The 26,689-nt window shown below is 41.5% G+C and overlaps 1 protein-coding gene across 2 annotated transcripts in view; it reads right to left on the reverse strand.

Annotated features, from left to right (window-relative positions):
- Carpa (Carbonic anhydrase-related protein A) overlaps nt 1–26,689 on the reverse strand; it is a 334,325-nt gene that overhangs the window by 104,260 nt on the left and 203,376 nt on the right. For both annotated transcript variants that reach the window (XM_076312333.1, XM_076312332.1), the window contains exon 3: nt 1,214–1,350. In XM_076312333.1, coding sequence (XP_076168448.1) covers nt 1,214–1,350 — 137 coding nt within the window. The remainder of the gene's footprint in view (nt 1–1,213; nt 1,351–26,689) is intronic.

Below are 26,689 nucleotides of genomic sequence, written 5' to 3' on the forward strand. Positions count from 1 at the left end.
GGAGGGGCCGGGACGAACGTTAAATAGGCAGGCCGGTAATTAATGGATTTATTATCGAATTAACGAACTCGACCGGTGAAAAATGGACAGAGAGAAAGTGGAGCGGTCCATGGTGAATTCGAAATCCATTACTAGACGGCGACAGCTCTGGGAATACCCTCGGCGGAGCTACTCGTGCCGAGTTGAATGCGCTTTTCCCGATAGAAGTCTCCGACGAAATAAATCATCCGAAAAATGTTAATTTTCACTTTAACGTCCCATTCCCGCAACGTCGAAAGTGACGATGCTTTCGTTGCCTATCTTCTTTCTCTCTCCGTTTTCTCTCTCTCTCTCTCTCTCTCTCTGTGTGTTTCTCTTACTCTCTTTTTCTCTTGATTCGTGGAGCTGAATTGTCGAACGACTCATTTACACACGCCTTTCCCGCACCTTCGTGCATCGTGCAATAAAATCCCCATTATTCGTGCTCGTCGAATAAAATTCTCTCGATTATCCGCACTCTCGTGAAATTAACAAATCACTGTACCTCGATCGACCATGTCGAGACACCGTTCATTCGATACTCGATTTTTTTCAAATAATATATTTCCAAGCTTAAATACCAGGGAAGTGAAACCTTGTAGCTAAAGAAGAGTACACTCGAGCACGAGTAACGGTATTACTTCAGGTACTACAGTTAGGGAAAATAGTACGAGTAGAAACTTTTTTTAACTCTCGTGGACACTTCTATAAAATTGTTTTTCTCGTTTATTTAATTTCTATATATACTTACTGATATGAAAAATAAATTGTGAAATTAACTCCACAATGAGGATTTTTCTATTGCGATTGATTCATCGGTGAGAAGATTAAGAGTTAATTAGTTAAAATAAATTTAGAGACGACTACAGATGAATATAATTTTCGTTTTTATATTTCTTTCCCTTCGAGTAGAACAATACTTTGTTCACAGTTTGAATTTCGAATAGAAATTTTCCATTGGTTCAAAGACCTCTCCAACGTATAGAACAATTACGTTTCCCTTACGTTTTATTTAAAGTTACACGCAACCGACGTTTTTGTTCTATCTTCGTCCAAGTTCGTGAGAATCGGTACTTTCGATTTTCCTGTTTACTTTAATCCCGATATTCAATCCCACTTTGCCGCGGTTGTAAAGGGATACTCCGAGGCTAAAGTACGGCAGCCGAGAATAAAAAAGAAACACTCGATAAATTACCTTGTGTTTGTCGACCAACACCGGTCTCAAGTGGCGGTCGAAGAGAAGCTTGTCAGGCTCGATGTTGATAGGGCTCTGTCTCCTTCCCTTGGTGCACAGAGGCCACACAGGATTTATCAGACCCCAGAATGAAGGACCTGGAAGTGTAATGAAAACAAATGAATTAACCCCGCAATTATTTCCCCGTATCGTTTCAAAAATCATTTTCGAACATTTATCTTAGAATACATTAATCGTTACGAATCGATCGATTGTTAAAATTAACTTCAGGAATTTACTGGTATGGATTTGCACAACTTGTACTTCATAGTACAACGTTCATTGAAATTAAACAAAATACCGATAGAAAATATCTTCTATGATTCTATATTGTAGTCAATTGTAAAAATAGGAACTTTTACGATATATTGTAGTAAATGAAAACAGAAGAAATTTTTATTATTCTATATCGTAGATGTGAAGTAGAATCGAGTAAAATTTGTATCTGGATCAAAATTTCGAACGACGAATAAAAAAGTAAATAGCTGGTTATTCGATACTCGTTGGACGAACAAATATAATTGTTCGATCGAGCACAGGTCGCAAATAAATCGCTAAATACTGGTTATTTTTGTGGTACGTTGATCGAATAAAATTTGGTCCGTTTTTAATTAAAAAAACGATCGTAAAACACCTATAAATAGATTCGATGGAAAACGTTTATTCATGGAATCCAGAAATTCGCAACGCTCGCAGTTCACCGTCGATTAGTGGACTTGTCATTAAGCGTTGGTAAAGTTACGGCAAAGGGCAGGTGACACGGAGGGGGAGGATGCGGAGGAGTGGGTCAATAACCTAAATAAGGAAAATGGGACAGAGGAGTTAAATAGAAGAAAGAGGGAAACAATTCGAGCCAATGGCTGGACGGAATAGCAGTTAGGAGGTGAGAAAGGTGAAAGACCTCGATTGACAGAAATGGGCGGGAAGAAGGGGGCGGGAGAGCATAAACAACAGCGAGTGACAACACTCGGATGATTGGAAATCAACCGACGAGTTAAGATTGACAGACGTAGAAAAACGATCGAAACGAGAGAGTACGATGGACACGAAACGGACACTTTTCAATTTGCAATCTCCGGGAACATTTCCAATTGAATAATTAATCCACAATTTGTGTTTCCTTCCAATTCTTCGAATATTCGTGCCACGTTGTCGTTTTCTAAATTCGAGGCTACCATCGAAAGAAAAAGATATTCTCTTCTCTCCATACGTAACCTTCGAAACTTTCGCTCACGAAGAGACTTGTCATTCCGATAACAAACGTACACAACTGTACCCAAAATTTTGCCCCGACTCGTGTGACCGTAATCGCGTCGAAAGGTACCATTTCGCCATAGAATATTCGAGTATTTTTTCGATTACAATACTCCGCTCGAGATAGGAAATCGACGAAAAAAAAACAAGAAAGCACGCGCTCCGAATTCGTTCGGCGACGAAAACGGTGGAAAATATCGCCGAACCGAACGACGAAGCGTCGAGCAGAGATTATCGGGACGCGACCGCAGTGCCGAAAGTCGTCGCGTTTCGTGGGTGTCGGTGGTGGCGTCCAATGGGGGAAAAAAAAAAACAATTTTCCCGGCCCATCGGCATACTGTTTCCAATTTTCCCAGCGGCAAGTTCGCGAAGTTCTCGCGCGAGACCGCGAACCGAGAAACGTTCCCCCAAGCGGCTCGATGGCTCCTTTTCCCGGTGAGTACGTCTTGTCGTCTGTCAGCCGTTTGGAAATTTGAAATTTCTATAATTTCAACTTTTCCGGGTGGCCGGCGCCGGGCTCAGAGCCCAACCTTGGTTCGTGTCAACTTTTATTCGGTAAAAGGGGTTTCCGAACTCGTTTCACGGTAACACCGCCGCCGATGGGGACCAACGGGGAGCCTTCCACCCCCACTCCGTCCACCTCGGTCCCTCCCTCCGTCTCCGTCCGACTCGTTCCGCCTCGCGTTCCACGGCGTCCCTCTGAGAAATTTAACTTTCTTCGCGTCGACCGCGGGAATCGATACGAAGAACGCCGCGGCTAACGAGTCCTTCTTCCGTGAATTTATATCGGGGACGGTACACCCTCCTTGTTTAACGTTTCTCTATCGGGACGATGTTTTCCATTCGGAACTACGGAGAAACCGATCGCTGGAAATTATTCACCATTTTACGAATCGTAACGTGGAACAATTTAGTAAGAATTTGTGTACCGATCGACCATGTTGCATTGTTCATTTGACGATCGATTTTTTTTCGGATAATACATTTTAAAGATGAAATATCACGATTTGGGAATCATTCACGATTATACGAATCGTGACGTGGAAGAATTTAGCGACAATTTGTGTACCGATCGACCATGTTGCATTGTTCACCAATTCTTGATACTATTGTATTATTGTCACGCATTTTTCTGACAAACTATAATCATTTGACGCTCAACTTTTTTCAAATACTACATTTCGAAGCTTAAACACCGATGGAAGTCATTCACGATTTCAAAAATCGTGACGTGGTAGAATTTGTCAATTTAAATAATTAACGCACGTAAACCACAGGTTGAATTTTTCAACGTACAAAAATTATAATTTGTAATTAAAACGATGTCCTCGTCTATCGAGAGACCTTATTACCTTTGTCGGAACGACGAAAAATATTAAACGCGATGAAAAAGTTTCTGTTAACAATTCATTAAAATGATTAAAATACTTTCCGATGCGCTTGAAGCGTCGCGCGATCCTTGGCTTAAACGCGATACAATTCCGTCGCATTCTCCATCTTCCCCTTCTGACGTCTATGATATTAACGATCCCCTGCGTCCTAGGGGTAAGTAATAAATTATTGCTCGTATAAACAACTCGTATAACCGACGCGCCAGGCACGTCAGCAAGGAAATTTGCCACCGTGACGGCACGCGACGTTGTACACAAAGGAACTCTTGTAGAGCGATCCATACACGCTGTGGTTTTCTACCAAAGTATTTCGTAATGCATCTTCATTTGCCGCGGAACAATCCTAATTATTCCAGACGCCGCGAAACAATCTTTGATATCGTCTTTCACTTTTTTACTCAACGACGGAACAAAGAATACGAGATTACAATTTCACCGTGCCGTAGAAATTTTACTTGCAAACGAAATCAATCAAATTTCAATTCAAACTCGGCAAGAAAGTCTTATTAATCCGTTTCGTCGTTAGATTTTCCAAAGCAGTTTTTCATCGGACAAAAATATCTTACGCACTCTGCGTTTCGTCTCACACTTTTACTCTCCATCAAGAATATATCGTTATAAAGTATCACCACGTGTATAAGAATAAAATCGTTTAGAAGTGTTTGTCACTTATTTAAAATTTCCAACGTACTTTTCTCTGAAAAAGAGTAATTTTTCCATTTCGATCACGTGTTCCCTTGACCAATTTTCAACGACCGAAATACTTTGGAAAATCCAACGAACGTGTTCTCACAATCATGATTGGTAAATACGAATCAAAAAAAAAAAAGCACAAAATAAATAAAAGTTTCCACCACTTATTTTCACCGTTTCTGTTTCCCGTGTATCGATCGCTTTTAACATTCCCGATTCCCTTATTAACCGTTTCCACGAGTACTCCGAATAAACTCTCGACGATCCACTTAACACAGTTCAACATTCGCCGCGTCAAAGGAATATTGTTTCCCGGTGATATCTGCCGGTGAACAACGCCCGGACAACCACCGCGGGCGATTCTTTCACGTGTCAACAAGAACAGGTAGATGGTGTCGAGGGTCTAGGCGCAACGATACCACGTCACGCGAGTGTAATTAAAAATTACACCCCGATAACCGTGCGTACGGGGTCAATGCCGGCGCGCAGCGGTTGCATTCTTGCTTGGTGCACGTACCACACCGCACCGGGAGCCTTTATTGTCGCGATATCGGTGCAATTAACCTCATTCGTCCCGCGAGTCTCACCCTCGAGCCTCGACACCCCTCGGTTACATCCAGCCCCTTTGTGATCGGTCCTCTCGATTCCCCTCGTTTCGCTCGCGAGCGGAAAAACAGCCTCGTTGTTCCCGTCGTAACGACAACCGTTGGAAATATTTTCGGAGGAACGCGAACCCGTCTTGCGGCCTCGTAAATTTTCATGAAGATAACGAACGATCCGCCGCGCGCGTTGTATATTACAGAGCCAGCCAGCCAGCCAGTGCAGCCAGCCAGTGCAGCCAGTGCAGCCAGCCAGCCAGCCAGTGCAGCGTCCGTAAGCGCGGGAAAAAGCGAAATTAATGATTCCCCGGTTCGAATCGTTATTAACGCGTCGGATCGATTCAAAGTTTCGCGCGAGAATGAAAGTGTCCACTGTTGGAAATATTATAGTTCCTCGAAGAGATGTAACAAACAAGAGATGTAAATATCGAATCGATGCGAGCTGTTATTTTTGTTATCGGTGTATTCGTTTCGATAACGCGTTTTGCGACAACTTCTGATACGTGTGAATTTAGGTAACGTACGAACGAACGAATGATTAAAATTATAAAAATATTGGACACGGAGATACGATGAGGAAATATGGTGTAACGAGGAAAAAGTATGGTAGAACAATGGGGAACGTATGGATTCTACGAATTGGAAAATATTGTACGAAGTGGTTATTTTTGCATTGTTAATTAGTGGATGTAAGAGAGAGGGAACGGGGAGAAGAGAGTGGAATTAAATGTACGGACGAGAGGTAATGGGTTCTTTTTTTCGTATAATGGTTCTATCGATCCGGAGGAAGCAAATAATTAAACGATTGTTTATCGTGTCTCTAGTAAGAATCTTTAACCGTAGGTGTTTTTTTCGTTTGAACGGTAAGCAACGGAAATATTCCCGCTATTAACGTTAGACGACGCGACCTGTGTATAAAAAATTTCATTCCAGCTCGGGGGGATGGAAAATTTTACAATGCTGGGAACATATTTTACACAAATTTTTCGCCAGTCCGAAAAACTTATGCATTAACCCAATTCAACGCAAGCATCAACATTTTTGTGCATTTTCTCCCTCTCTATTTAAATACTTTGCTTGCATTATAAATACAGAGTGGACCGTTTAAATGGGAATTTTTAAACATCTCCGTTGCTCATGGATGTACGAAAATACTGTCCGGGAGAAAATTAAACCGTTCGAGGGAACAAATACAGTGATGGGGGACAAAGTTTTTTCCCTCGGGGTTGTTTCTATGAGATTTCAAAGTCATCCATTTTTTTTTCCCCATAAACGAAATATCTTTTATTTCTTAATGAAATAGACTTCTTTCGTTACTCTCCATTGTAAAAAAATATAAGAATACAAATACTTCGTGAAATATTTCAACGCATAAAAATGGCTTAGAAAATACGTGTTATACAATAACAACTCTACCTTAAACGTTCCATTCGATAGGTGAAATTTTCGAACCATCGAGAACGTAACGCACGTTTCGCTAAGAGATTTCAAGTATCTCGTGAATTATGCATTTTTCAATCACCTGTCCCGAATGTATTTATACGCGAAGAAAGTCATCTTACTTCTTTCGTATCGTCGTATTTTCCATTTGCAACATTTTCCCGTACCGTTTCTTCGAGTGTCCGTACGAAACGGAGATATTTAGACGATCCCATTTGTACGGTACACCGTGTATAATTACAGAACATTAGTTCTTTCTTCGTTCAACGGCTTTAAACACGGCGTCGTTAAAGTGCAAAATTATTACGAGCTAGGGGATGAAGTACTATACCATACTTGTAACGTTCACGATTTCTGCAATGTACATATTCATACGTAAGTAAATAGCTATACAAAATGAAATACACGCCGCCATGGAGTAGCGGAGTAATTTGCAATAGTGATGTTGACTCTACTTTACAGGCTACCTCGAAATCCCTGTATTTCGAAGTATTTCGTAGTATTTTGCAATTTACTTCGTTTGCGTAAATTGACACTCTGTCCTCGAAATTTTATCAAGTCGTGTAACAAAGTACAAGGAACGAATGTACAACATTCGTGTGTTTTTTCTACGATTCGAATATTATTACGTTTGGCTGCGACACAAAATGTTACGTTATAGAAAAATCATCGAACGAAGCATCGAAAATGTATGAATTTTGGTAACGCTTCCGGTACGGTCTAATGAAAAACCCTGGAACCGTATTATGTATTTTGTAACCTCGCGATTCAACGATTTAAACGAATTTTATTTTTCGGGACGCGTGTTTACACATTCGACTTTCGTGCACGTTTAATGATATTTGATATTGGAATGCTTTATTTTAATTCAGTATTTTCCATACGCCTGTTTCGGTGCATATTCATCCGTTGCTTTTAAAATTTACATTTAAATGTCTGATTTTCCATCATTGACGATAATACTCGTTCCCCTTAATATTTTTAAATTCAATTTACGTTGGAGAAGGATCGTAATTAAAATATCGAATTTTTAATTTCGAGAAATTACCATTGCACGTGGTCACCGTATGCGTTGAAAAATTTCACGTATTGTCATTTTTTCCGGTGTACTCTTCCGACGTTGTAACTAAAAGCAAACAATGCAACAATGTTTGCGGCATATTATATGTAACGCGATACGTATAAAAGCCGCGACCGTCTTATTTACCTAACTGTGAAATTATATCGAACCAATATTACCTTTTGGTATCGAATAAATAAAGAATGCTGGACGTTTAGCACTCGGTACGATTTATAGAAAGTAAACAAATTTTTTACGTTCGAACAAACGAAATGGTTAAAAAGTTTCTGCCGGTAAACGCTACTGATAAATCCGCATTATTTACTCGTCGCGTACGATTTGTGGAACACGCTAGGTATCCTTTCTTTCGAATTAACAAACCACGTCGTCCTGGATTTTACACATGGCTGCTGTTTCCTCTCTCGGCCGCAATTGCGCAAAAAATGGATCGATCGTATTAACCACAGCATCCGGCAAGATCGGGGAACGCTATAACCCAAGAGTAATCGAACACCGCGTTCCCGGTTGTTGTCAAACAACCCCCATAAACTTCGCCAGGTTCTCCGCTTCTTCGCGGACTAAAACAAGCCCCGGTGGTCGAGTTCTCCGATAACTCTAACAATTTCTACGGAATATTTCCAAACCTTGGGGCGTCCAGGAAGCTTTCGAAACGCGGAGTCTTCGATCCTCATCCCCGTTCCGGATGCCGAGTAAAACCCCCGCCGTATTTTTCAAACGGTCCATCCGCCGATTAATTGTTTTTATCGAGAAAAATCCCGACAGGGCTGATCCACTCCCGATTAATCCTATCCTCGTCTTAAGCGTTCTCCTTATCGAGAGGAATCTGACGTAGCCGTTCGAGCGAGCGGTTCCCTGGTCTGCGAGGGTGAGAAAGAAGCCACGAGACTAGGGCGAGGGGCGAAGAGGGGGTGGACGGACGGTTGGGGGACGAAGCCAGACCACTCGCCCGGAGGGGAAGAAAAAAAATCCCCGACAATTATTCCTGGCGCGAGGTAACCTGTAATTACGTCGGTTAACGAGGGTGAACGACGGTGGTGTGGGACGGGGAGGGTGTGTATCCACTTTCCCTTTATCCCCACGGCTGTCCGCTCATTACGAATTATTAGACACCCCTTGGACGCGGAGTCCCGCGAGGAGGACAGGTGGATAATTAAAACAGGTGTCGCTGAAGCGGACCGCGCCAGGGAAACTATCGGACGGGAGGAGGGTGGAAAGCGACCCCCGCAATGGGGGATCAACAACGACTACGGTGCAGATACGAGCTCGCAACATGGGAGGTGGATCGCGAAACGGGGGACGGACTGTGAATAAGGAAGACGAAGAGGGAGAGAGGGAGAGAGAGAGGAGAGCTCTCGGTGGGTGGTCGAGAAACTCGGAGGTGAGAAACAGAGAAGAAGCTAGAGATGTAGAGCGAGAAATGGAGAAAAGGTTAGAGAGAAATAGAGCGAGAAATAGAGAAAAAGTTACAGAGAAATAGAGCTGGAAGTAGAGAGAAAGTCGAAGAGAAATAGAGTGGGAAATAGAGCGAGAAATAGAGCGAGAAATAGAGCGGGAAATAGAGCGAGAAATAGAGAAAAAGTTACAGAGAAATAGAGTTAGAAATAGAGAGAAAGTCAAAGAAAAATAGAGCGAGAAATAGAGCGGGAAATATAGCGAGAAATAGAGACAAAGTAAAAGAGAAATACAGGGGGAAATAAGGAAAAAGTAAGAGAGAAATAGAGCGAGCAATAGAGCGAGAAATAGAGCGAGAAATAGAGCTAGAATTAGAGCGTGATATAGAGCGAGAAATAGAGACAAAGTAAAACAGAAATAGAGCGAGAAATGGAAACACAGTAACAGAGAAATAGAGTGAGAAGTAGAGCGAGAAATAGAGAGACAAAAAGTAAGAGAGAAATAGAGAGAGTAGAGCTCTCACTGGGTGGATAAGAGACGGTGGGTTAGAGAGAGCAAGAGAGAGAGAGAGAGAGGGACAGAGAGAGAGAGAGGTCGTGTTAGCTTCTACACTTAATCACTTTTGCTAATTGCAGAATGATTGCTCCGCGCTTGAAGTTTCAATAATGGGGTTGTTACACCCCTCCGAGCGGCTTCGTAACTGGTTATACACCGAGTAAGGCTCTCCAGTTATCACCCTTTCTCCTGTTATCTACCGCCTTTCATCCTCTTACTTCGAACCGCCGCCGCGGCCAGTGCGGCCGGTGCGGCGCCTCTATCTCTCTCGTTCTCTCACTCTCTCACTCACTTATTCACTCACTCTCTCTCTCTCTCCGCCGTCTCTCTTTTCGCCCCCGACTTCCTCAGGTAGCGGCTGATGAATGCCATAATAGTCTACCTGCCTTCGGGTGATAAGAAAGTAATCATTCCATCTGGCCACCGTTATTCCATTACCCCGGGACTCGTCTCGCTCCGCGCGGCCACCGACCGCCCACTTACGCGCAGGCTCCGAACCACCCCCACCCTCGTTCACCTTCTAACCTCTGGAGAACGCTCGACGGACGGACCGACGGACCGACGGACGGACGGTCGGTGCTAATTATGCAATTATAGCGAGGGGGTTAAGAGGCGGACGGGCACACCGGGTGCTGCCGGTTCGAAAATGAAATTCCCTTCCGTCGTGGAACCGGCAACGTTATAAATATCGAGTTAATGTTGCGTCGCTTGATGAATGGCGACCGCCTGAACACGATACGCTCGCGCGTTACTATAAATCGTCCGGCGTGTTGACCCCGTCGCGTTCGGGCGCGAAAGTATGCGCGAAACGCGCCACCCGCGGAAAGTACGCGACGTTCTCAAACGGGATGACGCTCGCGAACACGCGAGGCGGATATACTCGCGCGTCTTCAGACCTGCAGAGTTCGAGCACCGATACGCGTCGATTCACGGTTCTCGCGACCAGTGTTCGACTAACAACATGGCGACCGAGCGCGTTGTACCTAGATTCGACCGTGAGCAGATCCACTATCCAAACGATACATTTTTTTAACAATCTTCTTATGTATAATTGTTTCTCGCTTTCCTCGAAAGTTCTTCGAGAAGTTATTATTTGGCGTCTAAACGTGCAAATTTCTTACTGTGTACGAAAAAAGCTACTCGAACGCCAACAATTATAATCGACGCATCGCGGAGTAGAAATTTTTCAGAAAAAAAGAAATATCGACGAGCCACAACACGCTCTTAATTACGGGCTACTCACAACTTCAAAGTTACTTCGCATCGTGAAAATTTCTTAGAAAAACAAACGGATCTTGACCGATATAAATACCCATCAAAATAAGAATTCTTTTCATAAAAAAATGGCGTCCGAATAGTCACTACTCTTGATTACAAACTCTCGCGACTGATACTTCCCATCGAGCCCACTTTTTAGAAACCAGAAAAAAGTAGTTTAACGAATCACCGCGCGTTCTCGATCGCGAAGACCCACCATCGATACACGTCGACGAAATAAAAATTCTTTTTCTAAAAAAAAAAAAAGAAGAAAAGAGTGTTCGACTAGTCGCTCGCTCCTAACAAGATCCCTCCCCACCGTTCGAGTTCCCCGACGCTCGATATTACGGTGGAAACGTCTCGAGTCGTTCTGGTTATCGAGGAATCTCGATTCCGCGGGGGTGCCAGAATCGTCGAAGACGGCCGTCGACGCCGGAGGGTGAAAGACAGGGGTCCATTGGCACCGCGACAGCACGCCGGGTCCAATTAAGATGTTTTTCAACGGGCGGGCTTTACCGTGCCACGGACATCGACGTATCCAGGCGTCGCGACGCCTCGGCCTACCGAGGACTGAATTCATATGCATACATGAATACATTTCGCCGCGCACCCCAATCAACTATCCTCCCGAGCCGAGGATCTTTTGTCCGTGGACAGACGGGGGGGTAGTTTTTAGAACGTGGAAAATCTACACGCTAATGAAGGTCTACTCCCCCCACCTCCACCCCGCCCCCCCCCCACCCTCTCCACCTCCTTCCATGCCCTTTAATCCACCGGCCTGTAATTAGGCTTTTTCTCGGTGGGATTTCGCTGTTTTTTCGTGGAAACTCGTGAAAACGTCGCGACTCATCGCGCTCGGACGAAAAAGGGTAGGGGGTTGACGAGCGACACGGTTGATGGATGGGGATATTTATACGCTGATGCCACCGTTGGCGGTCGTAATTGGTCGTTTGAAAAGTGACACGATGGATGTGGGGGTGAATAATATGTGACCCCCTCTCCCCCCACTCGTGACGTTTTTGAGATTTTTCGAGCACACCGAAAATACTCGTTCATTCGAAATGATTGTAGCGCGCGATCTTTGGGCGATCGTTTTGTTCGCGAAGAAATATAGTTGCTTTCGAAAGAGATGGTATTGAAATGTTGATCGAAAACGTTCTCATTTATTTACATATTTTTCTATTTATTTACAAGTTCGCTGCGGTCACTACACATGAAGATGAAGATGACGGGATGTTAGCTTCATTAATTGTGTAGATACGGGGTGTCTGAAATAGTTGGGGTGAATTTATGATACGTATTACCGAAGTCAAGTAGGTGACAAAAGTGGAATTTTTAGGCAGTTCGTCGAGTGTTTTCAATATAGATATAAACAACAGTATCTTTATATCAGTTTTAACGAAGGTTTCAAAGTTTTGTATGCTGTACTGGGGTAACTGGTTTTTCTTTTCTGTTCGTAAATAGTTAAAAGATACGTTATTTTACACAAAAGTGAAACACTGATTAGTAAAATATCAGTGTGAGTTGGAAATGATTTAAGCAGGGAACTCTCGAGGAGTTAATGGAGTTGGAATAAAAACGTACCGTTTAAAAACTACAAAATACCCTTGAAGAATCTAGGAACGAATTTCTTCTTTTGTACTATTATATTTTATACGAACAAACAATAGAGAAAATATTTTTACATTTCTCTCGTATCTCTTACCCTTTAGTAATTATCTCAACGAACAAAGTGCAGATATAATTTTTTGAACCGTAACAAGGCTCGTAGTTGAATAATAACAGGAATACACATATAAAAAATGTATTTCTTAGTATCTGGTAACCTTTAGTAATTAATTAAAAGAACATAGGGTAGATAAAATTTTTAATAATAGTTACTTTTAAAGCATTTCGAATACACACGAATAAAAAAAATATATTAAGCGAGCGAAATGCAAACATTTTTTATATATCTCTTCTTTCCGTGTTAAACAACACTGCTCGGATAATCGAACGTTCCGTCAATCGATGTACGGATAATCGAGGTTCTGGCATAACTGGTACGAAATTCGAGACAGTTTCGTGAAAGTAATGCCGGGCTTCGGGATGATGTCGAGTTATGGTAATTGCACGGTTTAAAAGTTTCTTTTTCAACTGTTATTAGTTTTTCTCGGAATAGTTCGGTCCTTCGTACTTGTTGGCATGCCCTTGTTCCCGTTGCTTCGTTTGATAGCTGATTGCTTCGATAATTATCCTCAATTCGCTGGTAATTTTCAGAATGGACTACACGAAAGCGAAGAGGTTTAAATTACAGTTACCGGCTACTACATTTCACGATTTATCGTTCCCTTGGCGGGGATTAAAATCGTTCCGCAGCGGAATTAATTTAATTAAAATAAAATTATGTGCAGTTGGTAAATCATAAAGTACGCTCTGCTTAATACAGCAAATATTGTGATTATCCGATTATCAGGATAATTTTCAAACGGTGCCTTTATATATTTATTTGACTGGGAGCCCTCTTCCTAGTATTTATCAACGTTTCGTGAAATTATGAATTCGCAATTAATGCCAAATGTAAAATCATCGATCGAAGGTCTCTTTTCACCGATAGACGAAAAATTGCCGAAGAAAACGACGTAGTTGTTGACCTTTGTTTTCAAGTGGGTGCTCGTCCGTGTGAATGTATCACGATGATGTTACAATGAGTCGAATCTTTCTATTTGCTTTTAAAATCGAACTTAAACGATAACCAAACAGCGGACAATATTCCAATGGATGAGATCCCAGTGAATATTTCGGGAGGGAAAATACTTTTGTTAAAGCAGATAAAATCATCGGTGCCCTTTTTTCGATATCGATACCGGGCAAATTCGTGCGCTCTGTCCATTGAAACAACAAATACAAAAATTGCTCCAGGAGAAGCCCAATAATAATACAATAACGTATAGGTAACGGATAGGCGAGGACGGTCGATGCAATCGGGGGGTTGTAGGGGGATTCCTTGTGCAAAAATAAAGAACAAACGTGAAATAAAACTTTTTCATACGAGGTTTCGTTTTCGGGAAAATTGGTTTTGAAAATTCATCGGGGACAGCCGTGCAACGGTTCGCAAATTACTACGATTGCGTCTGACTATTATTCATTATTTTTACTTGCGTCGGTGTTTGTAAACATCGACGATTCGTTCGTTTCCCGAGGATCTTGCAATTTTTCAGTAACAAGCTTTTTCGAATCAATTAAATCGGATAATGTCATCGTCGATGTTCACAAGTACGAACAGAAGTAAAAATAACGAGCGATGTTTCCCCGCGTTTTTTATTTATTTTTTCACCGAGCTCTCTTCTCGATTGTGTTCAGTATTCTGTCGTATTTTATACGGAACAGGGATCAAATTTATTGTGATAAATTTTACGATTGTTGATCAATTAGTAGACGAATAGATTCCATCGAATACTAAGTACTTTCAATCGTAAAAACAGATGTAAAAGATCCCCCAAAAATCGCAAAGAATATTTGCCATTTTATTCCACTACTTGAAATAACAATCTACGTAAAAAATTCTCATCCCTATTCTGTACACATTTCCCCGTATAAGCGTCAAAATTCTTTTTAAAACGTCCCGTGCATTATTTTTCACATCCAGAGGAGTCTCAACCCCCTATAATTAATATTAGAATAATTATCACAACGGAACGCGTTCGCGTTGCAAAGTGTGCCCTCGTATTTGTCCTTTAACCGTAATTTTCACACATTTCCCCGTATAAGCGTCAAAATTTTTTTTAAAACGTCCCGTGCATTATTTTTCACATCCAGAGGAGCCTCAACCCCCTATAATTAATATTAGAATAATTATCACAACGGAACGCGTTCGCGTTGCAAAGTGTGCCCCCGTATTTGTCCTTTAACCGTAATTTTCATTTTTACGTTCTGAGATCGAGTCTTATCGGTCGTCCTCGAGAGGAAGCGTCGAGAAGGAAAAAACGTCGGAAATGCACCGCTGCATTCCGGAAACGCACTCGGAATGTATGCAAATACGACGGCGGAAGGATTACTTACGTTAAAGCATGGAAAGCCGCGGGAGACCTATTTCCATAAAATTCTCGATCCCTTCCGGATCAATCTCGATATGCATGAAATATTCAAAAACAAAATGATTACACCTTAAAAGCGGCGATGCAAGTATTGGAGCGGACGCGGAACAAAAATAACGAGGGGCGCTACGGCGCCGGAAGTAGACGCAAAACAAAAGCATGAATATAAGATGGTTAAAAGCACCGCGGGGAGGAAAATATTTTCTCGGATAACATTTTACGAGGAGGTCGACGCGCGATGATGATGTAGACTTTACGCATCTATTAAGCGAAATTTGCGACGGTAGTTAATAAATATAATTCAGGTGTTCACCGGAAGGGTGAAATACGAGGGCTGTCGAAAAACTGGCGGCTGGATAAGAGATACTGGATAAGAGATAATTCGGAACAAAAGTTTCGATCGACGTATCGCACAATTTGCTAACTCGGAATTGTTTAAACGAGACCACCGTGTCGATTAATACTAATTATTGTACGTATGAAAATCGAGGAAGATTAATTACCGATATTGTAAACACACCTACGAGGGATTTTTGTTGAAATTCGATTTGTGGAGTTCCAAGGCGAATTAAGTTTCGAATTTAAGTTACGGGTTGAACGGGGGGAGAAATTAAACAAAATCGCGCAAAAGTGTAAGAACGTAGACGTGTATAGCACGTAATGATGCTCCATCACTGTCGCGAACATAATCTTTTCGCGCAGACGGAAATACGAAGAACTTATAAACATTCATCACTCTTTCACATTTTATGCATTTACAGGATTCTGTTAGAGAAATATTTCCTGACTCTTCGGTATTCCTTTCGAAGCTTGTACAAGTTTAATTGTTAATAATGATGTTAAAATCGAAAGAAGCATTCGAGGATAATTGCAAGAATTGTTCGCACAAATGTATCGGTTACATTTGTCACATTTTTTTTCGATTAAAAACGAGTAGTGCGACAATTAAATAAGGTCGAAGAAAAATTAACCGAGCCGGATCACATCAGAATCAATTGGCCGTTCAAGGTCACTGAGCGCATACCCCCACTACTTACCATTCCCCTCTTCATCGCCTATTCCCCCACTCTTGCATCCACACTCTCTCTATCCCCAAAATATACCAAAAAACTGCGACGAGGTAAAAATAGAAGACCCAAAAACGACAAAGCGCAACATCGAACGTTCCACCTACTCATAGATAACAATTTTAAACGAAAAAAATCTACCACACCGATTATCATCCCGATCCACGTTGAATCTCGGAAAATTGTAAAAGGAAATTCTCTGAAATACAGATCAGGTATCGAACCAATTTAATTATCGCGATCAAAATATTAATAATTCCTCAAAGAGAAGTTCTCGGCAGCCGTGAAATTAATTAAAGTATATCCCGGGCAGTCTCGTTTGCATAACACAAAGCACGAAACTGTAAATAACACGGCGACGGTCAATATAATTCTCTATTTCCCCCACCCCCCGTTCCCGTATACTTCGTTACGGAATTTTAAGAAAGGATCTCCCTTTCCTTTAATAATCCCCGTGATTGTTTTAATAATAAATAAACGGCCGCCGGTAGGATCGAATCTTACGCGACCGGTAGCCGGCGTTAATTAAATCATCCCAGGTGCTAATAAATTGCACGGTTCAGGGTCCTCGGGCTTCTTTCTTTCTTCATTAATATCTCCGATTAATTTGTTTTGACAGCCAGTCCCGGGCCCGTGATGCAAACAGCAATCTGACGGTAACCCGGTCTTGATTAAGAGACACAACCGCCCTCCTACGATCGATGAGTCCCACGGTTCAGAAAAGTCTGTCGACCCTTCGCAACCCTCGTGTCCAACCCTCTCCGCGGAGCCTCTCATCCGGAACCAGAAGCTCGTTGATCGGCTGCGACACTTTCCGTGTTCTCACGGAGCCGATAAATCTCTTTCTCTCGTCCCGTGAAAACGAGAGTTTCCCGTGGAATCGAGGACCGAACGACGGAGGCCTCGATCTACGTTTCGTGTCTTGGAAGAGAAATTTTTCTTTTTTTTTTTTTTTTCCAACCCTCTTCTCGTTCTCGGTTACACCGCGAGAACGATCCACGGTTCGATTCGTCGATACCGATCTCGTTGGATCGGCAACGACTTCGGGAACTCGGTCGTTTTGTATCGGGATGAAATGGAACTCTCGCGAGTTCGTGGACTCTGATAAAGGATTAAAGTATAAGAGAGTATATGTAAATAATAAAGTATTTATAAGTAATCTTTGTGGTCGTTTAGAGAGACGAGAGAAACTGACGTCGCGGAGTGTCGTGGAGTGGGACGAACGATTTAAACGCGATGTTGAGAATCGTTGAGAATATAGTAATTTGTGGTAAGACTGCTCGACCATTGGAACGATTGAAACGCGATGTGGAGAATTGTTAAGAATAATTTGTGCAATTGTACGACAGTTTCTCGTAAGCGTGTAGTGTCTCTGTGGATAATCTTCTGAAGTTTGGTGAAGATGAAAAGAAAGATAACAATGTGTAAAGTGTTAGAGAAAGACACGTGAATAATGAAATTAGAAGTTGTTCAAAGTAATTTACAACGTGGGGAATTATCAAAGATTGGACTAAATATTTTTGGTAGAGACAAATTTTGAGTATCAGTATTTTGAAAATAAATTTATTATTTATTTTCAGGTGCAGAACTTTTAGTTTTTTTTTTTTAGAATATTTTTTTAAATATTTGGAAACTTATACTTTAAGATTACCCTACTGTGTTTCAAGATAATTGTATTCAAGATTGTCCCAAGTGTCTGTTTTTCGATGAGTGTTTTCGTTAGAAACAATTTGTCGAGTTTGAAACGATTCTCAATTTCTGTTCACGAATCGAAAGAATCGCGAATGTTTTATTCTTGTTATTGTATCAACGCCGACAGGTGTCAAGAAGCAAGCGTCTTTCGTTCGTTTCCTCGGTTTCGAAGACGCGGGAAAGTTATAAGATCATCTGGATTTGCGAAATTTTTGAGGCTGTCGAGCCACGAAGTTTGCTAACACATTCAAAGCTTTCAAGATTTGCAGTGCTCCAGAGACTTTCGAGCTTCCCAGCCCATCACGGTACGGATAACATTCGAAATAATTTTAAACTTCACGCTGTTCTGATTTGGACGAAACTTTCAGCGAAACTTGTTGAGGACCTCTTAGAGAACGTGTCCGCGGAACAAAACTCCATTTCCAGGGGAAAATATTTCGCGAGAAAACTCTCTTGTACGGTCTATTAATATTGGAATATATCCGCACGTATCGTTTATAAATTCCTATTAACTTCTATCGCGACGAATCGAGAAATTATTTTAGAAATTCTGACTAAACCAGATACGAAATAAAATTTCAAATAATGAATTACTTCTCTCTGCGAACGATTAGGAGAACGTACCTAAAATAAGAGACAACATCGACGCGAGAAGGTAATAAAAGAGTCGCGAAAGTGGTGCAATAATAAAGTAAATAAACGGTAGAAAAATCTGTAGAGTAACGTTCGAAACACAGAGGTCTCGATTTTTCGTACAGGAGCACAGTTAGAATTATTTTTAGATCCGTTGTTGGTTCGCATTCGTGAAAATAGAATTCTTCTGTTTTTCTTTACGATTTTCATCGATTTTCCAAACCCGCGGACGTGTTTGCTACGCGCTCTCGGTACTCGATAACAGTTCACGAGCGAGAGGAGTGCAATTATCCGCGATAAGAAACGGAAACTATTTTCGAAAGCAGGGGGAAAAATTAGAATCGTCCCTGGATGGAAAGACCGGGAGAATTCCAGAGCACCTAATAAAAGTTTCACGACTGCTCAAACTCGGAAGAGAGTGCGGGTCTTATCTCTCGATGGTTAAATTCGAGATTATGAACGACAGATAACGGCGTGAAATGAAATACTTGGGAAGCCCGGGAGCTCGAACAACGTCCGTGGATTACGTCTCAAGTCTTCGCACCGTTTAGGTTGTCGAGTTTCAAATTAATTACTGCGGTCTAATTAATCAACGTCGTTTCATCGCGTACACTCGAACCCGGGCGAGCTCCTAAATGACAATATCATTGAACGGCTGATTTTCCACGCTGTGTACGAGCGACCAGATATGCGAGTGCTTGCATAAATTATTCGCTTTAATTGCTAATTCGTTAGGTTGATATAATCCGGTCGGTATGCGGGCTAATGAACATGTTCTCATTAGACGTTACAAGTATCTTTATTCAACGTTCTTTCGAAAAAATTTCGATCCATTTACTTTGTTCATTTACCGTCTTTGAACAATTTGTCTTCTTTAACAGTGAGTAAATTTCCAAGAGGAATATCGATGGAATGTTGTGCAACAATTTAAGGTAATTCTTTCGTCGTATCGATTCTCCGCTTCATATTATAGAACAATTTACGGTAATATCATTTTGTTTCATAACTTTCGTACGTAATTTAAATTTTACGACTATAGGTTAAACGCACTCATGGCGCATAATATTATACTATTTCTATAGTTGGAAAATTTATTTTTAAATTATTCCGATGCAAAGAACGGGAAAATAAAAATACGCGTATATTATTTTATAAAACTATTTTTATCGACATTGTTGGTATCTCATCGATTAGATTCTATCCGGAGTATTTTTTACGTATTGTATTTTTTTTTTTTTTACTTAGGTTTCACATCGTATCGATTTTGATCACGAAGACTCGAAAGGGTCGAAAATTTTGATTACAAATTTTGAAAAGAACCACCGAAATTATATTCGTTTTAAATGCAAATACGCGGTGCGCGATTTCGTTTTTGTCGAAACGTTATTTTCGAAGCGGCACATTTAGCGAAGAGTCTGTTATGGATGTCAAAGATAAAGTGTTGGACGGACATGTGTGCACGAACTAAACGAAATCTAAATTCGAAGCGAACTGAACAGAGCTGAATCACGAATGAAAAGAACGCTGAATCGCAGACGGATTTGAACTAAATCGCGAATGGAATACAAATGGAGCGCTTGTTGATCCTTGACAATCCTTTTGTACTCTGTTGGTGATCTTGCTTTGATCGAGTGTGACTGAGCGACGCGACACGTTTTATTTTGAAAAAGAAACAAACACTTTTCGTGCATTGTGATTCTTGGCGAACTATTGTGCATCGATAAGACTTTTATTGGTCGAAATTAATGCTTCGTTGGAACCATGGTTAATCATAGGGCCGTATTTTGGAAGCGAGAGACAATGGTTTTAAAATTGCATCTGCGTAAATAAAGTACGTGAAACGAAAAAAAGATATAAATTTTTGAAAAATGAACGTATTTCGTTTTAAATTTACAAAGATAACATCGTTTCAATATTAAATAGACAACAACGGATATTTCACGAATGACAGTTTTTGCAATCTTTTTTACAGAAATTGCAGTTTCCACGATACAAAGGTGAAATGTGCATTCGATACCTTGGAACAAAAGGAATCACTCTAAAGTGAAATCACGTAAATAATAGAAGGAAAAAATTGAAAATATTGTAGAATCTTTTTTGAAGAAAATATTTACTCGGCTATGAATTTTTGGAGATTGAAATTGAATCTAGAAAATATTCTAGACTTGCGTCACGTCTCACTCTCGAAGAAAAAAATTGTTCTAAAGTTATATACATACAGTATATGTGCCTGTGGAGAAAAAATCGAAAATATTTCGATAACACTTCGTTAGAATTAATTTGAATTTAAGGCAATCGATCGAGACGAACTAGGAAAGTGAAATTATTAACTCTATTTTATTAGTAGATTATTGACCGTTTTAATCGCGTCGATATCAACAGAATTTTAATAACAGCGTCCGCAAAACCGAATCGTATTTGTATGTGTACATTCGTGTTGATTAAAATTGAAATTTTTGTAAAATTCAAAACCTGTGGTTATATTTCTATCCGAAAGATCAATGGTATTTATTAATTGAATACGAAAGTGATTCGAACTCTGTATTTGTCTCGCTAAATGTGTCGAAATGGAAAATTATACAATTTAAGAATGTGTTTATAGAGACGTGAATAAACGTTCGTAAAAATACAAAGCCACCGTTTGAACAATGAAAAAATATCGCTTAAAAATTACACGTGTCTATAAAACAAGATTCAATGACTCCAAAAAAATATCTTTCATTCACTTGGTACTATTCTCTGTTAACTGTTTCTAATATAATGCATTCTCATGAAAACTGCAGTCACTGCACCTTGGAGAGATACGAATCACTCGATATCCACGAACGAAAATATCGTCCCCGAATTAGTGGATATAAGCGCGTCGGAAAAAACAAAAAAAAAAAAAAACAAAAAAACGCGGTGAAAAAATATAAAAATGCGCGTGGAAAGGCAATTAATAGTAACAGCTGGAATTACGAGCAATTCGAAAAGCTGTATACAAACAACGCGAACGAGCTTCCGAAGCTTACACGTCCCGCGCGATAACGATATCGGCCGATTCGCGCTCGCGAACTTGCTACGTAGAACACGCCGATTTACACACCGTTGCTGTCGCAGTTGTAAATTCGTTAATTAACTAAGGTAATTGCTTCTGTAGCCCAGTAATGCATTCAGTCCCGAATAGGCAGTAACACGCATCATACGGACGCGGGAACAGCGGCGCGAACGAGTTCCAATTTGAACGTAAGCAGCTACAACGCCGGCGTAACGAGATCCTGAAAATTTGGTAAAATTTCATCACTGGAGAATCGCGGACGTTGAAAACGCGCCAATGGTTGAAATACTCGCGCGAAACGCTGTCGTTACGCGACAGACAGAAGTGTATCTTCGTGTTACGTGCGATCGAGAACAATTTTTCGAGCGTGAACGAATAAAGAATAATTGATTTTTGAATGCCGTGTTACAGAGAAATGTGGGCTTTGAATATTTAAAGTATATACGATATACCTTTATAGAAGATTTTTTTACTTTTAATGTGGATCCGCTCCCTGAAGCATGGACACGAATTTCTGGATCACCCTGTATCGATACGTCATCGTCAACTTCAGTTCAATCTCTCCAAATGTTATATATTTTCTAGGAAAAGAGTATACATCATAATATAATGAAGATTGAACAGTTACTCACGAACGTGTAAATCTTAATCGATACACTTTCGTCGAGGATGCATTCGATTAAAAAATTGTACATAGTTAATCGTAAAAAGTAACTACTTTTGGTAAGACCGAGGTCAGAGTTTATTTTCTGCAAACCTGTACCGAGTGTTACTTTATTATCATACAATCATTACAAATTTAAATTTGATACGAAGGTACATCTTGGATTTGGACTTGTAAATTTTCATGTATGTAAATCGACCTGAATATATTCTAATCTTTAAATTGATACAACCTCGTGCATAGAACAATCCAAAATAATGTAAATAATACGTTCGAGTGGACTCGTTCCATAATCGTCCAAGTTTCAAGCTGTTCTCTTCGAAGCGTCATCCTGAATCTCTTAATTATTAGTCAAATTATTCCCCGCGAAAAGTTTACGGAAAAATAACTGGAAGATTCCCAATCGTTCGATCTCGGCTCCGCGAAACGTTAGTCGAACCGTTGAAAATTCAACCCATCCACCCTCTTCGTGCCCGCCGTGCGAATTAACAAAGCCGACGTTGCATCCGGAGGATTAAATTAACCGAGTTCGAGGAATTTCTCGCGACTACTTTGTGTCCAATTAATTACGAAAACTTTCGAAGGAAGATGGACGTCTCGCTCTAACCGGATTGTACTTTTTTTCCCCACCCTCGATCGGGGGTGGAAACTTGCATGACGCTCTCCGTTTTCTTCGTTTCGCCCTCTTCCCTCGCTCTGTGACGATCGAGAGAAGCACAGCCGCGGGGATGCGCTCGCAGCGTGAAAATTTAGAAGCTACGAAAGAAAATTTACAGGCCCGCGTCAGAAGTTTCGTTGGAAAATATTGATCGAACGAGGGACGTGCAGGGGGTTGGGCGGAGGGTACGGTGGATGGGTGGGTGGAGCCAAAATGGACCGTGAATTATTAATTAATAGAGCGATGCTAAGAAACGCTCCAAGTTCGCGGGAAGAAAGGGAAATACAAGCCGAACCGAGAGGATGGTGGAGGTGGAGCTCAGTTCCTCGAAGTTTCGATGAAAAATAGACTCCCCGGCCGGCTAATCCCCCGACTGATAGCGCGAACTCGCGGCCGCGTTCGTCTCGATATTGAATTCTTTACCCTCGAATTTCCCGCTTAACTTTTATCAACTTCCAAATGACGCTGGATCGCGAATAAAACGGAAATTGAGGAACCCTGGACACCGGGAGTCGGAACTTTCCACGAGCATTGCGGATTTGCATCGCTCGGGAAAGTCGTTAGCACTTGGGGATGATTTAACCCTTCCGTAGTCGGGCCTCGAGTCACGAGACGTGTGTCTCGGCTCGTTGTGAACGAAAATTATGGAATTCTTCGCCCGTGGATCACTATGAGGGACTTTGTTGTTTGTTGAAATTTAAATTTCGGACGATACTCTCTTTCGATCTGCAAGATTGTATACTTTTATCTCGAATTGGACGAAAGTAAATGATTTAGATCTAGGAGTCGGTTAAGGTATGTGTGTATCGAGTTGTAAACGAAAATGGTGGAATTCTTCACCCGTGGATCACTATGGGGGACTTTGTTGTTTGTTGAAATTTAAATTTCGGACGATACTCTCTTTCGATCTGCAAGATTGTATACTTTTATCTCGAATTGGACGAAAGTAAATAATTTAGATCTAGGAGTCGGTTAAGATGAATTATAGTATACGAGTATCAGATCGTTAGGTCTGAATTAGATCTGGGTTAAGTCTGAGTGGAATTCTCGACTTGTGGACGATCGTGGGTGGCCTTGTTTCGTTGATTATTTATCGTGTAAATGAAATTAATAATCGATATTTTAGACGTTACTTTCTTTCGATTTTTTAATTTATTAAAACGGAGAGAATTCAAAGCTCGTAAGTCGTTCGTCTCAAACGAGTGCTGGTGATTCCTGAGAATCAACGACAAAACTTTCGTCGACGACCATGGGGTGTAAATCGAGATAACTCGGTTCGCCGAGTCTGTTGCAAGTATCTTTTCGGAGCAAAGGTAAAGACCGAGAGTTTGCCTCCAAGTGTCAAGCTAGAAAATTGAGATCCTTCGGGTCGATTAGAAATGTGTTCAGGAGATTCTTGCAAACGAAGTTGCAACTACGACGTCCCTGCTCGAAGAGTCCCAATTTTCCAGGATCGTTTCCAAAACGAATGGAGATCTTCGTCGATTTTCGAATTTTGGAAAATTCTTCGAGGTCTTCTATTCGTACGAAACATTTAGTAGCGAGTTTCGATATGCAGCTACACTTTTATAAAGACTAACCGTGTAATTACCCTCGACCGATTGTAAATATAACTTTCGTGACTTATTTTCCAGATACCATCTTCCAGCTCAATGACAGTACACGAAGCGCGCATCGGTTATTTCTCGAGTAAAAAACTTACACGCGATGTTTAAACGTTACTCGTAAATAATCGAATAGAATTAGCATTCTCTGGAAGTATACAATTTATAAAACTTGCCAAGGATTGCTTCGAGGACACGTGAAATTTACATTACGAAGAGGATAATGCTGTTCTTAAATCATCGTTAACATTGTTTTGTATAGGTTTCTCAAGGACTGGAGAACGCCTCGAAGGTATTAGCCAACTTCCTGTGAGAAGAGATAGAACTGAGACACGATTTGATTACTATCGGTTAGTTTACGTTTGAAATTAAGATTCTTGCATGAAACTATTCCAAGGAATTTCTGCCAATTACATCGAGTTTAATACCGGTTTAATTACGTTCACGACTCGTCAAAAATAAAGGGAACTATGGCAACGCTCGAGAACTAGTGAAATATAATCGATAGCATTTGAAAATTAATATCTCCCGAATTTTCCTCAGTAGATGCTGAGGAAAATACTTTTAATTCGACGGAAAAAAAACCGATTCACGAGCAAGAGTAATTGACTACTTTTAAAATTAAATACAGTAGTGCACGGTGTTACAAGACAGCAATTCGTCGAATCTTGTTCTTTCACCTTGCTTCCTGTACTGTATCCCTTCGCTTGCTCGAACTTGCATTTAATTTCATCACAGCGAATAAAGTAGCAAAATAAAAATATAAACATCGAAATTTAATTAAAACCCGGTCAAGAGAAGCAACTTTGCGACGGAACTGCCTCTCTCGAAACTGAATTTCTTAAATTCTAAGAAAAGCTGTACCAACTGTATATATTGAACAGTTTGAAAGTTTCTCTGGGTCCAAAAAGACCCACGCGTGGTACGCCAAGAGTTATCGTCCTTTGAACTTTATCCTGAGACACAAACATTTTCAACAAAGATTCTATCATCTTATCGTATATTTTTTAATTTCCAAGGAAAGCTGTACTAACAGCACACTCGATACAAGAATCTACGATTTTCGATTCCACTATATTATCACACGTTTCTCAATTTCCAATAAAAGCTACACCAACAGTACACAATCGAACGATACACAAGATTCCTCGATCGTCAATTCTATTGATCTCATTACATCGTGCTTTTTTCAATTCCCAATAAAAGCCGTACTAACGGTATATTCCACGTAGAAGTTTCTCTGGGTCCGGGAAGACCCAAACTCGGCACACCGAGAATGAAACACCGTCCCTCGGACCGCGTCCCGAAGATGTTTATACCCAATCCCATATCCCCGAACCATCCATCCGGGGGTAGCTCGCGAGTATCGCGTTACACCGTGTACAAACAGAATCCTCTAACGAATTTCTCTAACAAGTCTCGCGAGTGTTCCGGTTACGTCGCAACAGAAATTTTCCACCCCCGACCGTTGAAAGGCGGCGGTGGCGGAGGTGCGCGGAAGAAAAGGAGAACAGAATGAAACGTCTCCCCAGTTACCGGCTCCCTCGCCGATCCTCCAGTTTACCCTATTAAACCGCATATCAAGCTTCCCTCGCGTTTTTTTCCTCTCGACGGGGAGAGCCAGCTCGTCCAACCACCCCTACGCAACCCCTCTCCACCTTTACGTCCCGAGCGTTTACCCGGGGGCCACTCGAGGCTCGACGAAGACGGGAGAAAAGCAAAACGGGGCGTGTGGTGCGCACGCGCAACCGGGGTACCGGTTGGCGGCGGAACGCTGGGAGAGAGAGAGAGAGAGAGAGAGAGAGGGGAGGGGGGGACGAAATTAGAAAAGTCCTCGGGAGCTTGTTCGAAATCCGTGCGCGGCGTATTTGCCCTCTCTAGCACGTCCCTGGTTAATGTATGCACGCAATCCTGCCCGGCCGCTGGATGAACCGGTACCGGGAGAGTTGGTTTTCCGGAAACATATTCTATGCATACATGCATGTTCAACACCTGCGAAGCACCGACCATCGGTCTCGGCCGCTACCGCACGGGATGTGAAATTACGGCATTTAAATAATTTCATTTAATCTTTGCGCGCGCTACCCCTCCCCCTCGTTCCTCCTTTCTCTCTAACGGTTCTCCAACCAGCGGTCCCGTGGCTCCTTCTTCCAACGGACGAGAGATTCTCGCGGATTCGACGTGGCCGAAATATTTTCCACGTGTAATTTCGCGGTCGGCCGAAATAACAATGAAAACTGCGAATCCAGGCTGCGAGAAACAACGTCCCGCGTTCGTTACGCGGCTCGTTTCACGGAGATTAGCCGAGCGGCGCCGAAGGGAGCCGAACGCGACCGATCGGGAG

This window comes from Ptiloglossa arizonensis, chromosome 5, assembly GCF_051014685.1.
Source record: "Ptiloglossa arizonensis isolate GNS036 chromosome 5, iyPtiAriz1_principal, whole genome shotgun sequence".
NCBI classification, from domain to species: domain Eukaryota; kingdom Metazoa; phylum Arthropoda; class Insecta; order Hymenoptera; family Colletidae; genus Ptiloglossa; species Ptiloglossa arizonensis.